Source organism: Primulina tabacum, chromosome 16, assembly GCF_025594145.1.
Source record: "Primulina tabacum isolate GXHZ01 chromosome 16, ASM2559414v2, whole genome shotgun sequence".
In the NCBI taxonomy this organism is placed as follows: Eukaryota; Viridiplantae; Streptophyta; class Magnoliopsida; order Lamiales; family Gesneriaceae; genus Primulina; species Primulina tabacum.
This window is the reverse complement of record NC_134565.1, coordinates 2534051-2550844: the sequence shown is the minus strand read 5'-3', so window position 1 is coordinate 2550844 and position 16794 is coordinate 2534051. Positions and strand designations below refer to the sequence as shown.

At 33.6% G+C, this 16794-nt stretch overlaps 1 protein-coding gene across 1 annotated transcript; it reads right to left on the bottom strand.

Moving 5' to 3' along the window:
- Positions 1 to 8366: 8366 nt before the first annotated feature.
- LOC142529474 (ribonuclease TUDOR 2-like) lies at positions 8367 to 11432 on the bottom strand. The gene is made up of 7 exons (XM_075635014.1): positions 11029 to 11432; positions 9993 to 10147; positions 9416 to 9496; positions 9189 to 9302; positions 9002 to 9106; positions 8703 to 8909; positions 8367 to 8597 (listed from the first exon to the last, which is right to left on the bottom strand). The coding sequence occupies exons 2-7, from the start codon at positions 10131 to 10133 to the stop codon at positions 8367 to 8369; spliced, it is 879 nt and encodes a 292-aa protein (XP_075491129.1). The 5' UTR covers positions 10134 to 10147; positions 11029 to 11432.
- Positions 11433 to 16794: the final 5362 nt, after the last annotated feature.

Here is a 16794-nt window from a genome sequence, read left to right as displayed (position 1 = left end):
TTTGAATTTTCTTTTCCTGCCTCCAAAATCTTTGGAAAATCTTTAACTCCTCCATGAATCTTTCTAACTAGTAATGAATATTATTAACAATAAAATTAAAGATGAACTTTTTAATTTATATATAATTATTTACATATAAAATCTTTATTTTCTCCGAGAATTTTTCGACCTGAGTGAAGTATTATTGTTAATGATCAAATAATTGATAAAATCTTTAATTCATATATTAATTATTTTACATATAAAATCTTTATTTTCTCCATGAACTTTTTGTTTTGAGTGAAGTAATATTGTTAATAATTAAATAATATTTTAACTATTTACTTATAAAATATTTACCATATCCATGAATTTTTTGACGTGAGTGAAGTAATATTATTAACAATCACATAATAGATGAAATCTTAAATTTGTTTTAATTATTTATATATAAAATCTTTATCTCTTATATGAATTTTTTGATTTAAGAGAAATAATATTGTTAACAATCAAATAATCAATGAAATCTTAAATTCATATATTAATTATTTACATATATTTTAATTATTTAAATAAAATAGAATAAATTTCAAATGACTTCATTATTAAGTGAATTTGAAATTCATCATAATACGAAACATAATATAAACATGAAAATGATAATTTAAAATTTATCTTCTTTCTCTAAAACTACATAAATATATTTGAATTACATCAATCAAAATACAACCTAATTACGTCAAATTTTCCCCAAATTTATTTTTTATTATTGCAAAAATAATTTCGACAAAAATAATGCATATGATTTTAAAATTTTTATTTTAATTTCAAAACCTGGAACTGTACTTTGATGAGAGAGACAGGAGATTCATTTAAGTGACGGGGTGGTGACGACTTGGGAATGCTAAGTCAGCAAACGGGCCAATGAGGATCCGATACGTGGCGTTGGTTGTTGTTTTCCATGTCAGCATGTGTTTTCTGTGTGTCGGTGGGTATGATAGGTATTTCCATCGATAAGATCTATATTACATTTTCAAAAAATTTAAGATGATTTACTTTCTTAAAAAGCTCAATATAACATACACATAAATAACGATGTAACTTGTTCGTGAGACGAGATAATATTGTAATTTGAAAATAACAAAGGATAATATTGTCCGTTAGAAATTGATTATATCAAGATACTAAGTTAGTTATATATAATATAAAAAAAAACTAGTGTCGTTTTGTATACGTTATGTGCTTATGAAAGTGAAATAATAATCAAAATATGATAATTTTTTATTTTTAATTATGTGACACTGAGACGGCTAAATTATTTATTCTAACGCTCTCATACTTAATATATATATGAGTAAAAACTTGTGTGAGACGGTCTCACATGTAATATTTTATGAGACATATCTCTTATTCGGGTCATCTATGAAAAAACATTACTTTTTATGCTAAGAGTATTAATTTTTATTGTGAATATTGGTAGGATTGACCCGTCTCACATATAAAGATTTGTGAGATCGTCTCACAAGAGACTTACTCATATATATATATATATATATATATATATATATATTTATTTATTTCAATGTGGTATAAAATGTTTTCGACTTGCAGTGGAAATATACTGATTTTAGAAAAAAGCGAACAGTTGAATGTGCAAAAAGGAGATTGGATTTTATGCTACACCGGGAAACACACTTTTTACCTCGTGTTCTGTCCTTTTATCATTTTATGGAAAATCAAATCATTATGATACCATCAATTCAATTACTATAAATATGTAGACATTACTTCAAAAAATGAAAAATAAATATCTTCTCCAAAATTCTCAAGATTTATGCGGTAAATATACATTTTTTGACATAATTTATCACATAATTGCAGTTATAATAACACGATTATATCTTAATTTAGTAATTAGAAAAATCCATTTTATTAGATTTTGACAGATACGGATAAAATGATTTGGATTATTCAAATCCAGTATTCAATATATAATTTGGATTATTGTATCCAACGTTTTAGTTTTTTTTTTTTAAAAAAATTTATTAGGTTCTATAATAATTTTGGATTAAATCTCATATGTTGAACTATTGTGATGTCATGCACCTGACCTATTATTTAAGGCAAAAACTTGTGTGAGACGGTCTCACGGGTCGTATTTTGTGAGACAGATCTCTTATTTGGATCATTCATGAAAAAGTATTACTTTTTATGCTAATAATATTACTTTTTGTTGTGAATATCGGCATGGTTGACATGTCTCACACATAAGATTCGTGAGATTTTCTCACAAGAGATCTACTCATTATTTAAATATTTAGATTGCATTTGAAAAGATAGAATTTGAAATCTATGAATTTTGATTATAATTTTAATGTTAATAATGAAATGCTAAATGAAAACTTAAATTAATATCTTACTTATTTAAATATTACTTTAAAAAAATAGAATGAATTTTAAATATAAGTTATCTTGATAACATAAAATATTATATAATCATGTGAATGATAGATTTGAAGTCTATGATCTTATTATTTAGAAAAACCTGACCAGTTTCTAATAAATGCATCAACTTTGAAACTGTCTCTGACTTCACGTATTAGTTTTCCCCTTGAGCTTTGCTAACAGAAACTCTTTGTTTCAGAATCCAGGACTGATAAGAAAGAAAGATAGTTTCAAGTGCTCAGGTGAAATACTTGGACGAAATCCACCGCAAGTACATGAGAATTTCTTCTTAATGGACGAAAAATGGATGGAAAGCAAATACATGATTGTCTTTAGCTACCAGAGTCGTGATATCGATGCCTTAAAAATATTTGTTTTCATTTTCTGAAAATCGGATATCATGAAATTTTAAAAAAATTATTTATGAAAATTTTGCGTAAGAAACTTGAAGTTTGAAGGTATGATATAATGATGTTAAGAAATTTACATTAGAATTTCTTCTGAATATAACTGGTAGGAGAACTTTGTTTTCGGTTGCACATTGAAGTTATTCCTTTTCTTGAAATTAAAAAAAAAGTTTATGAATTTGAAATGAAATGAGCAATTTTAAATATTCAGAAGTTGTAGAAAAATATTGTAAATTTGAAGATGAATTGAAAGTCTTTGCATTCAATAATTCCAATGCATCACGTGCATATGATGTTTTGAATTATTAAAATTGGAGACCCACAAAATTGAAGACAATTGTCGGTAAATAAATTCAATTATTATTTTTTTTAAAAAAAAATAATAAATAAATATATATATATAAAAAAATAAGCCCTCAAGATAAATATAGTTAAATACTATACATAATAAGGCACCTTCAACCATTAACAAACACTGTCATAAACATTGATATCATGAAGGTTGAGATATCAGTTCAAAACATGAACGAATCATCAACAATAGCCTATGCATCGAGAAGAATTTCTTCTCGTTTCATAAGAAATATGGTCGATCCACAATCCCGCGAAGGGCTAAAGCTCCATTTTCTTCTTTTTGCTCCTTTTTCTGTTTAGAATACAAAATGAGCTCTGCAACCTCAGGGGTGCTACAAGGATTTAATAAAAGTTTAAAGGCATGCAATTGCAATTTGGGTGTGAATGAACAAGGAAAACGTAAAGAAAAAAGAGTGAAACAAAAGGGTTAACCTAAATATATGCCTTGTGCAAGCAATTTGTCAGCTCGTGTCGCTTGCTTGAATGCTAATTCTTCAGTAATAGTCACTACAGCGTCCAGAACGTGACCATACCTGCAACAATACAGATGGTTAATTGAAACAGATAATCGAACTAAGTATCATAGCCCATCCACACCACTGCTCTAGAACTGGTAATTACTCGTCAATCTACCCAAAAAGATTGCAGCTAGTTCTTTAGACGTGATCTGTTCTGACTTTATGAATTGCCCCAACTCAAGAATCTGAGCCAACAAATATCACATCTTCAAAAGCCGGACAGGTGGATGCCCATGACATCTTCTCCCCGGGCTACCAGAAGCTCGGGCTCTCATACAAGTTTCCGGGAAGCTTTCTACCCGGGCTATCTCGGAAAACCGCACTTCACTCGGGTGCATTAGTACGAGACACTTTATGCTTGACAATCATTATTATCAGAACCGCGGGTGTTTGGCGTGTCAGAGAAGTTATCAGAGTTAGGGTATTGGCAGCCACCTTATCCTAATTAGCAGGTGGACACTGAAAACAAGGTAATCATGATATTTTCCTCCTATAAATAACATATATGTTTTGTTGGAAATTTTAATAAAATTTAGAGTTTGAATGAAAGTTATGACTCATGAATGTGGGAGTGTCTTTTGGCTCTCCACATTCTTGAGTTGGTTGTGGCTCATTATTGTGGAGTGTTTTTTGGCTTTCCATATTCTTGAGTTACTTGAAGACCTTTTGTTCTTCATATTCTTGAGTTAATGGGAAGATTAATTGAGTTAATTAATCTTCCATGACTCTTGGTGTGCATTTTGGGGCTTATATATAGTGGGTTCATTTCCTCATTTCAAGAACATGAAAATCTTTTCTCTTTCAAGTATTCTCTTGCATTTCATATTGTTATCTTTCCATTTGGCCTCCGTTAAATCTCGGTGATAAAGTAAAGGTACGTTTTCAGTTCGCCATAGTAGTGTTGTGCTAAGTCACTGCTGGTTGTTCCGTTGTATCCTGGGAAACAGACGTCCAAGACGATCCTCGAAGCACATACAGGAAGGACGAATCTGTTTTAAGGAAACTGTACATGCTACAGGCCTCGGTTTGGTTTTGTTTTCTTTTACACAATAGTCATACTGTAAACATCACTTGTTTCGATTATTGCTTTATCTCTACAAGTTCGTTTCTACGCTACTGTTTTTAGAAATTTTATCTAACAAACTTAAAACAGATTCCTCATTACGTGGTTTGTTTCAGATATGGCTACTGAAACCAGCGTGCAAAGGGAAACTGGTTATGTTGTCCCTACTGTGGCTCAAGTTGTCCCTCATGATACCCCACGTGCTGTTGCGGTTGCTGTTCCAGCAAGTCACGGTGAAAAGCCTGAGAAGTTCACTGGTGTGGACTTCAAGAGGTGACAGTAGAAAATGTTGTTTTACTTGACAACATTGAACCTGGCCAGATTCCTATTCGAGGATGCTCCTAACTTGAAAGAGGGTGAGGGAGATGTTGAATCCGTCAGTGCACTGGAGGCTTGGAATCATTCTGATTTCCTATGCCGAAATTATGTGCTGAATGGATTGGCAGACTCGCTGTACAATGTGTACCGCGAAAAGAAGACAGCCAAAGAGTTATGGGAATCCCTTGACAGAAAGTACAAAACCGAGGATGCCGGGGCCAAAAAATTTCTTGTAGGCCGCTTTCTGGATTTTAAAATGGTGGATTCTAAGCCGGTTATCAGCCAAGTTCAAGAACTCCAAGTGATTCTTCACGAGATTCACGCCGAGGGGATGACGTTAAGCGAATCATTCCAAGTGGCTGCTATTGTTGAGAAGCTACCACCAGCTTGGAAGGATTTCAAAAAACTACTTGAAACACAAGCGAAAAGATATGAACGTTGAAGAGCTCATTGTTAGACTTCACATCGAGGAAGACAACAAGATTTCGGAAAGACGATTGTTTTCTCATGTTGCCGCTAAGGCAAATGTTTTCGAGCATGGCCAAAGCTCGAAAAAGAGAAACTTCTCTCCCCCCAACACGAAGTTGAATCTTAGACCCAAAGGAGGTGTTTCAAAGAAGAAGTTCTCTGGAAAATGCTACAACTGTGATGGTATGGGTCACAAGGCATTTGAGTGTAAGAAGCCAAAGAGGAACAGAGAGGTGAATGTGGTCGAGAACATATCTCAAGAGATTTCGAATATGAATCTCTGTGCTATAATATAAGAAGTTAATCTGATGGGTTCGAATCCAAGGGAGTGGTGGATCGACACTGGTGCCACTCGTCATGTTTGCTCTGACAAGGAGATGTTTGCAACTCTTGAGGAATCAGAGAATGGTGAAAAATTATTCATGGGAAATTCCGCCACTTCTGAAATTAATGGTCAAGGAAAAGTCGTCCTAAAGATGACATCTGGAAAAGAACTGACTCTGAACAATGTGCTGTATGTACCTGACATCCGCAAGAACTTGGTGTCCGGGTCGCTTCTTAACAAGCATGGTTTTCGCATTGTTTTTGAGTCAGATAAAGTTGTTTTATTGAAAAGTGGAATGTTTGTTGGCAAAGGTTATGTTTGTAATGGGTTATTCAAACTCAATGTTATGGCTGTTAAGCCCGTGATGAATAAAGTTAATACTTTTGCTTACTTGCTTGAGTCTTCTTGTTTATGGCATGATAGACTTGGATACGTTAATTATGATACAATACGTAGATTAATTAACATGAAAAGCATTCCTGCATTCCAAATTGATAAACAACACAAATGTGAAACTTGTGTTGAGGTAAAACTAACGAGATCATCTTTTCGAACTATTGAAAGAAATAGTGAACCACTTGATCTAAAAAATTACAGTGATATATGTGATCTAAAAAGTGTGCAAACTCGTGGTGGAAATAAATACTTCATCACTTTTGTTGACGATAGCACAAAATTTTGTTATGTGTATCTCCTCAAAAGTAAGGATGAAGCTATTGACTAATTTGTCCAATATAAGAGTGAAGTTGAAAACCAACTTAGCAAGAAAATTAAGGTGCTAAAAAGTGATCGTGGAGGTGAATATGAATCACCATTTGCTGAGTTTTGTGCTCAACACGGTATCAAACACGAAAGAACTGCACCTTATTCTCCTAAGCAAAATGGCATTGCAGAGAGAAAGAATCGCACATTGAAAGAAATGATGAATGCGTTGTTAGTAAGTTCTAGTTTACCACAGAACTTGTGGGGGGAAGCTATTCTAACAGCTAATTACCTTTTAAATAAGATACCCCGAAAGAAGCTAGATAAGAGTCCATACGAGTTATGGAATGGTAGAAGTCCTTCTTACCAATACTTGCGAGTGTGGGGGTGTCTTGCTAAGGTAGCAGTACCCACTCCAAAGAAAGTAAAGATAGGTCCAAAAACTGTTGATTGCATTTTCATTGGATATGCTCAAAACAGTACTGCGTATCGTTTTCTTGTACATGAATCTCAAATACCTGATATTCATAAGAATACGATAATGGAATCAAGAAATGCTTCGTTCTTTGAACACATGTTTCCATACAAATCTAAGGAAGAACCAAGTTCATCCAAAAGATTGTATGAGACAATTGATAAAGAACAAGAGCTTGATCAAGATATTGAACCTAGACATAGCTAGAGAGCTAGGACTGAGAAATCCTTTGGTCCGGATTTCATCACTTTCATGATGGAAAGTGAACCTCAAAGTTCGATCAGTTCATCTGAGGGACCTCTATGGAAAGAGGCTATCAATTCCGAAATGGAATCCATTTTACAAAATCATACGTGGGAATTAGTAGATCTTCCTCCGGGAAGCAAACCACTAGGCTGTAAATGGGTTTTCAAAAGGAAAATGAAATCAGATGGAACCATAGATAAGTATAAAGCAAGATTGGTAATTAAAGGTTACCATCAATGTGAAGGGCTTGATTACTTTGACACATATTCTCCTGTATCGAGAATAACCTCTATTCGTGTGATACTTGCGATTGCCGCATTGCGGAATCTTGAAGTACACCAAATGAACGTAAAGACAGCTTTTCTAAATGGAGATTTAGAAGAGGAAATTTACATGGAACAACCTGAAAGATTTTCTGCGACTGGGCAAGAAAACAAAGTTTATAAACTGGTGAAGTTTCTGTATGGCTTAAAACAAGCGCCAAAGCAATGGCACGAAAAATTTGATAAAACCATGATAGAAATTAGATTTAAATTCAGTGAATGTGACAAATGTGTATACATAAAAACCACTGAAAATGGATATGTCATTTTATGTCTTTACGTAGATGACATACTTATCATTGGTAGTAATGATAAGATGATCAAATCCACCAAAAAGTTATTGAACTCAAGATTTGACATGAAAGATTTGGGCTTAGCCGATATAATCCTTGAAATTAAAATTAATAGAACATCAGAAGGGCTAGTTCTAAGTCAGTCACATTATGTTGACAAAATACTTGAGAAATTCAATAAAGATGACTCTCCATTGGCTAGAACCCCAATTGATATCAGTCAGCATCTATCAAAGAATCGAGGTGAGAGTATGTCTGAATTAGAATATTCTCGAGTCATTGGAAGTCTGATGTACTTAATGAGTTGTACAAGGCCAGACATAGCTTATGCAGTGAGCAAATCGAGTAGATTCACGAGTAATCCAGGAGTTGAACACTGGAAAGCAATTATCAGATTGCTAAGATACTTAAGGTATACTCGTGATCATGGGCTGCACTATACCAGATATCCTAAGCAATACTCACATCTCTATGCAACACACGAGTCTCAGTAAAATGCTTTGCTTCTCTACCAAAGGGATCTGGAGGAACTTCAACCATGGATGCTGAAGAGGCAGCAATTCTCCTCGCAGATGTTAATGGGGCAGGAGATTCCGCCACTGAACCTCCATTTTGTTCAATCGAGGCTGTGTCAGTTACAATGGCATTTTCTGATGCAGCCCTCCTACCTGCAGATGGTGCCTGATTGAAATTTGCACTTGGGAGAATCAAAATCTGGAAACTAAGAATGGAAAAAAGATGGACTGAAAATTTGATCTTGTATGACCGTTCAGTCAGGTTCAATACCTGAATCCCAGCAACAAACACTTGGACATACTGATATTCTGGAAGCAAATGTACACGAAGTGTGCTTCCATCACGGACGTGGTCCACGATAGCCTCCAAAGGACTACCTCTATTCGCGGCCAAGAGAGCCACAGCATCAAAACTGCCAGGATCGCTCATGGCTGATGGCGGCAAGTTCCTAATGGAAGCCTCAGCAGCACCCGGTACCTAATTGCAGCATCAAAATTCATCCACATAAAAAAGGTAATTCAATGTTAGCATTCAATAAACTAATCTTCAAACAGAATATTAAGACATACCCTGCTCCAGCGACCCACACCTTGCTGTTTGGCTTGGTCTTCGAGCCGAAGCAACTCTGTTAAATAAGGACTGGCTTCTCCTTTCTGTTGACCTACATCTTTAACCTGCAAAGGAACCAAATAACATAACACAAGGCTTAAACCAAAGAGAAAAGCTAGAAAATTGAGGAAAAAGAAAAAGAAAAACCTTCGCCCAGCCTGCAGCGACGACGACTAAAGCCACATTTTTGTCTCCAAGAACAACGGAGCCGAACTCCCGGTTTATGGATGAAACAGTGTAATCCACTTTGAAAGTGACTTCCTGTCCGGCATAAAGACCAAATAAATGTGGGTCATCTCTTTCCAAGAGACTACAAAATTAGATCCAAATGATTAGTACTTCTTCACACACACAAAAATTAAAGTATATCATACCTTTCCAATACTAAGCTTCCTCAGAAATTCTCTGCTGTCCCATGCAAAAGGCTCGTCGATACCACCTCTGTGTGGTGCGCCCTATAAACAGAAAATAGAACTGATGGCCCAATAAAAGCGTAAAATAAAAGTTCATTCAAATGTACAACCCACATTAAACTAAAGACACAAGTCGCAAAACCAAAAATCCAAAGATAGCTACAAATATGAAACCCTCTTAATACAAATTGCAAGAGAGAGTCCATACAACCATGAGGTGCACTTACCGTCTAAATTTATTGGCTCACTAATATAACCAAGTTGCACCGGTTCACAAATAGCGAGTGGAGTTAATCTCTAATTTAGGATCCACTAAGCCGAGACAACATGACACACAATTTTATTATTCATAAACAAATGTTCATGCATGGATGCCAAAAGAACCAACAAATTTTCTTTCCTAATCCCCCAAAAGGACAAATGGAGAGAATATAGAACCTTTATCACAAGCATTAAAATCTGATAGCCAGGTTGGCAGGAAATATGATTTTCTCCGACTAAGAGTAAATATGAAGATTTCTGTATAATCTGAACGTACCAACTTTGGAGCCATTAACGATGACAAAGTGATACTCTTTTCTTGGGGAATTTCAGCCTTGGAGTTTCCCATTAGTACCAAGCTGTCTCCAGACGGAACAGCTTTAACTCTTCCCCTCAACCATCCAGTTGCCGACGCCATTTCAGCAACGAAGTCTGCAATAACACAACCATTAACCAAAGGTGAGCACCAAAATCATTATATAGCCGACAACAAAACCAAATCATACACATTTCAGAACACGAGATGAATAAAACGACATTCACCATGCTATCAGCACAATTAAAAAACTCTGTCTTTCCGCATCTCAGAAATTTAAGCACAAAGAATTTCAAGAGTAGCAACTTTAATTGCTAAAATCATCTAAATAATCCCTTCCAACTCTAAGCAAACAATCTAAGATTCACAATTGCGTACAACCAGACATTTAACTGTCACGCTAAAAAAAAGAGAAAAAAGTGGGAAATAGATCAAATCTTCATTATTAAACAACGCCAAATGTAATAGTTTCGTAAAAATCATATCTTTGGCCGAGATAACGGCTAAAAATCATATCTTTGGCTGAGTTATCGGCTTAAAGAAGAATTTTGATCAACTTAATAAAAAAATGTCGTAAAAAATAGAATAAATTTATAGGTTCTTTTTCGAACAAGCTATCCCGTTCTACACAAGATACATAAAAATCACCACATTCTTCAGGCTGACTCAAACATGATCTATTTTACCAAAAGGAATCATATAGCCTATCAGTTTACAAAGACTCGAAGGCGACCGTTTTCAAGCACACAAATATTCAATTCAATTTAACAAAAAAACACACGAAACAAGGCAAAACCACAAACAAAAATCTAAAAGCACATGAAGTCATATATCCACACGAATTCACATCGAAAGGCATAGATCTGACACTCAAACACCAATGATCAACACAAACTACACACCAAACAAAAAAGATCACCAATCTCACTCAATTAACTCAATCCAATTACATGCAAATCATAAACAGGTCAAGGAAACAGAAATCCGGAGAATTCACCCAAAAAAGCCGAAAATTCTATGCTGGCCGAGGCTCAGGGAGATTGGTTGATGCACAGAAGATCGAACCGCTCCAATGCTGTTCTGCTACAACGAATGCATCAAAATCCAATCAATACTTCATCAAATTTCCAAAAAAAAACCCTTTATTCGATGCTTTATCGGGAGAGGAACGAAAATTGAGATGCCGTGTCCGTCAGAGAAAGCTCCGATTGTGGACGGCGGATCGGAAAATACAGAGAAAATCGACGTGAACGGCATTTATAGCTGAAATCGAGGACAGCAGCAAGAACTGAAAATAACCTCTTTTTAGTATAAATTTACTTGATTGCCGCATCCGTATATTTGAATTTTCTTTTCCTGCCTCCAAAATCTTTGGATAATCTTTAACTCCTCCATGAATCTTTCTAACTAGTAATGAATATTATTAACAATAAAATTAAAGATGAACTTTTTAATTTATATATAATTATTTACATATAAAATCTTTATTTTCTCCGAGAATTTTTCGACCTGAGTGAAGTATTATTGTTAATGATCAAATAATTGATAAAATCTTTAATTCATATATTAATTATTTTACATATAAAATCTTTATTTTCTCCATGAACTTTTTGTTTTGAGTGAAGTAATATTGTTAATAATTAAATAATATTTTAACTATTTACTTATAAAATATTTACCATATCCATGAATTTTTTGACGTGAGTGAAGTAATATTATTAACAATCAAATAATAGATGAAATCTTAAATTTGTTTTAATTATTTATATATAAAATCTTTATCTCTTATATGAATTTTTTGATTTAAGAGAAATAATGTTGTTAACAATCAAATAATCAATGAAATCTTAAATTCATATATTAATTATTTACATATATTTTAATTATTTAAATAAAATAGAATAAATTTCAAATGACTTCATTATTAAGTGAACTTGAAATTCATCATAATACGGAACATAATATAAACATGAAAATGATAATTTAAAATTTATCTTCTTTATCTAAAACTACATAAATATATTTGAATTACATCAATCAAAATACAACCTAATTACGTCAAATTTTCCCCAAATTTATTTTTTATTATTGCAAAAATAATTTCGACAAAAATAATGCATATGATTTTAAAATTTTTATTTTAATTTCAAAACCTGGGACTGTACTTTGATGAGAGAGACAGGAGATTCATTTAAGTGACGGGGTGGTGACGACTTGGGAATGCTAAGTCAGCAAACGGGCCAATGAGGATCCGATACGTGGCGTTGGTTGTTGTTTTCCATGTCAGCATGTGTTTTCTGTGTGTCGGTGGGTATGATAGGTATTTCCATCGATAAGATCTATATTACATTTTCAAAAAATTTAAGATGATTTACTTTCTTAAAAAGCTCAATATAACATACACATAAATAACGATGTAACTTGTTCGTGAGACGAGATAATATTGTAATTTGAAAATAACAAAGGATAATATTGTCCGTTAGAAATTGATTATATCAAGATACTAAGTTAGTTATATATAATATAAAAAAAAACCAGTGTCGTTTTGTATACGTCATGTGCTTATGAAAGTGAAATAATAATCAAAATATGATAATTTTTTATTTTTAATTATGTGACACTGAGACGGCTAAATTATTTATTCTAACGCTCTCATACTTAATATATATATGAGTAAAAACTTGTGTGAGACGGTCTCACAGGTAATATTTTGTGAGACATATCTCTTATTCGGGTCATCTATGAAAAAATATTACTTTTTATGCTAAGAGTATTAATTTTTATTGTGAATATTGGTAGGATTGACCCGTCTCACATATAAAGATTTGTGAGATCGTCTCACAAGAGACTTACTCATATATATATATATATATATATATATATATATATATATATTTCAATGTGGTATAAAATGTTTTCGACTTGCAGTGGAAATATACTGATTTTAGAAAAAAGCGAACAGTTGAATGTGCAAAAAGGAGATTGGATTTTATGCTACACCGGGAAACACACTTTTTACCTCGTGTTCTGTCCTTTTATCATTTTAAGGAAAATCAAATCATTATGATACCATCAATTCAATTACTATAAATATGTAGACATTACTTCAAAAAATGAAAAATAAATATCTTCTCCAAAATTCTCAAGATTTATGCGGTAAATATACATTTTTTGACATAATTTATCACATAATTGCAGTTATAATAACACGATTATATCTTAATTTAGTAATTAGAAAAATCCATTTTATTAGATTTTGACAGATACGGATAAAATGATTTGGATTATTCAAATCCAGTATTCAATATATAATTTGGATTATTGTATCCAACGTTTTAGTTTTTTTTTAAAAAAAAAATTTATTAGGTTCTATAATAATTTTGGATTAAATCTCATATGTTGAACTATTGTGATGTCATGCACCTGACCTATTATTTAAGGCAAAAACTTGTGTGAGACGGTCTCACGGGTCGTATTTTGTGAGACAGATCTCTTATTTGGATCATTCATGAAAAAGTATTACTTTTTATGCTAATAATATTACTTTTTGTTGTGAATATCGGCATGGTTGACCTGTCTCACACATAAGATTCGTGAGATTTTCTCACAAGAGATCTACTCATTATTTAAATATTTAGATTGCATTTGAAAAGATAGAATTTGAAATCTATGAATTTTGATTATAATTTTAATGTTAATAATGAAATGATAAATGAAATCTTAAATTAATATCTTACTTATTTAAATATTACTTTAAAAAAATAGAATGAATTTTAAATATAAGTTATCTTGATAACATAAAATATTATATAATCATGTGAATGATAGATTTGAAGTCTATGATCTTATTATTTAGAAAAACCTGACCAGTTTCTAATAAATGCATCAACTTTGAAACTGTCTCTGACTTCACGTATTAGTTTTCCCCTTGAGCTTTGCTAACAGAAACTCTTTGTTTCAGAATCCAGGACTGATAAGAAAGAAAGATAGTTTCAAGTGCTCAGGTGAAATACTTGGACGAAATCCACCGCAAGTACATGAGAATTTCTTCTTAATGGACGAAAAATGGATGGAAAGCAAATACATGATTGTCTTTAGCTACCAGAGTCGTGATATCGATGCCTTAAAAATATTTGTTTTCATTTTCTGAAAATCGGATATCATGAAATTTTAAAAAAATTATTTATGAAAATTTTGCGTAAGAAACTTGAAGTTTGAAGGTATGATATAATGATGTTAAGAAATTTACATTAGAATTTCTTCTGAATATAACTGGTAGGAGAACTTTGTTTTCGGTTGCACATTGAAGTTATTCCTTTTCTTGAAATTAAAAAAAAAGTTTATGAATTTGAAATGAAATGAGCAATTTTAAATATTCAGAAGTTGTAGAAAAATATTGTAAATTTGAAGATGAATTGAAAGTCTTTGCATTCAATAATTCCAATGCATCACGTGCATATGATGTTTTGAATTATTAAAATTGGAGACCCACAAAATTGAAGACAATTGTCGGTAAATAAATTCAATTATTATTTTTTTTTAAAAAATAATAATAAATAAATAAATATATATAAAAAAATAAGCCCTCAAGATAAATATAGTTAAATACTATACATAACAAGGCACCTTCAACCATTAACAAACACTGTCATAAACATTGATATCATGAAGGTTGAGATATCAGTTCAAAACATGAACGAATCATCAACAATAGCCTATGCATCGAGAAGAATTTCTTCTCGTTTCATAAGAAATATGGTCGATCCACAATCCCGCGAAGGGCTAAAGCTCCATTTTCTTCTTTTTGCTCCTTTTTCTGTTTAGAATACAAAATGAGCTCTGCAACCTCAGGGGTGCTACAAGGATTTAATAAAAGTTTAAAGGCATGCAATTGCAATTTGGGTGTGAATGAACAAGGAAAACGTAAAGAAAAAAGAGTGAAACAAAAGGGTTAACCTAAATATATGCCTTGTGCAAGCAATTTGTCAGCTCGTGTCGCTTGCTTGAATGCTAATTCTTCAGTAATAGTCACTACAGCGTCCAGAACGTGACCATACCTGCAACAATACAGATGGTTAATTGAAACAGATAATCGAACTAAGTATCATAGCCCATCCACACCACTGCTCTAGAACTGGTAATTACTCGTCAATCTACCCAAAAAGATTGCAGCTAGTTCTTTAGACGTGATCTGTTCTGACTTTATGAATTGCCCCAACTCAAGAATCTGAGCCAACAAATATCACATCTTCAAAAGCCGGACAGGTGGATGCCCATGACATCTTCTCCCCGGGCTACCAGAAGCTCGGGCTCTCATACAAGTTTCCGGGAAGCTTTCTACCCGGGCTATCTCGGAAAACCGCACTTCACTCGGGTGCATTAGTACGAGACACTTTATGCTTGACAATCATTATTATCAGAACCGCGGGTGTTTGGCGTGTCAGAGAAGTTATCAGAGTTAGGGTATTGGCAGCCACCTTATCCTAATTAGCAGGTGGACACTGAAAACAAGGTAATCATGATATTTTCCTCCTATAAATAACATATATGTTTTGTTGGAAATTTTAATAAAATTTAGAGTTTGAATGAAAGTTATGACTCATGAATGTGGGAGTGTCTTTTGGCTCTCCACATTCTTGAGTTGGTTGTGGCTCATTATTGTGGAGTGTTTTTTGGCTTTCCATATTCTTGAGTTACTTGAAGACCTTTTGTTCTTCATATTCTTGAGTTAATGGGAAGATTAATTGAGTTAATTAATCTTCCATGACTCTTGGTGTGCATTTTGGGGCTTATATATAGTGGGTTCATTTCCTCATTTCAAGAACATGAAAATCTTTTCTCTTTCAAGTATTCTCTTGCATTTCATATTGTTATCTTTCCATTTGGCCTCCGTTAAATCTCGGTGATAAAGTAAAGGTACGTTTTCAGTTCGCCATAGTAGTGTTGTGCTAAGTCACTGCTGGTTGTTCCGTTGTATCCTGGGAAACAGACGTCCAAGACGATCCTCGAAGCACATACAGGAAGGACGAATCTGTTTTAAGGAAACTGTACATGCTACAGGCCTCGGTTTGGTTTTGTTTTCTTTTACACAATAGTCATACTGTAAACATCACTTGTTTCGATTATTGCTTTATCTCTACAAGTTCGTTTCTACGCTACTGTTTTTAGAAATTTTATCTAACAAACTTAAAACAGATTCCTCATTACGTGGTTTGTTTCAGATATGGCTACTGAAACCAGCGTGCAAAGGAAACTGGTTATGTTGTCCCTACTGTGGCTCAAGTTGTCCCTCATGATACCCCACGTGCTGTTGCGGTTGCTGTTCCAGCAAGTCACGGTGAAAAGCCTGAGAAGTTCACTGGTGTGGACTTCAAGAGGTGACAGTAGAAAATGTTGTTTTACTTGACAACATTGAACCTGGCCAGATTCCTATTCGAGGATGCTCCTAACTTGAAAGAGGGTGAGGGAGATGTTGAATCCGTCAGTGCACTGGAGGCTTGGAATCATTCTGATTTCCTATGCCGAAATTATGTGCTGAATGGATTGGCAGACTCGCTGTACAATGTGTACCGCGAAAAGAAGACAGCCAAAGAGTTATGGGAATCCCCTTGACAGAAAGTACAAAACCGAGGATGCCGGGGCCAAAAAATTTCTTGTAGGCCGCTTTCTGGATTTTAAAATGGTGGATTCTAAGCCGGTTATCAGCCAAGTTCAAGAACTCCAAGTGATTCTTCACGAGATTCACGCCGAGGGGATGACGTTA

Coding starts and splice junctions, on each gene's coding strand:
- LOC142529474 (XM_075635014.1), bottom strand. CDS start 10,133: ATGGCGTCGGCAACTGGATGGTTGAGGGGAAGAGTTAAAGCTGTTCCG. Junction 9,107..9,188: donor TCGCTGCAGGCTGGGCGAAG/GTTTTTCTTTTT, acceptor GTTCCTTTGCAG/GTTAAAGATGTAGGTCAACA. Junction 8,598..8,702: donor TGTTTGTTGCTGGGATTCAG/GTATTGAACCTG, acceptor AATTTCAATCAG/GCACCATCTGCAGGTAGGAG.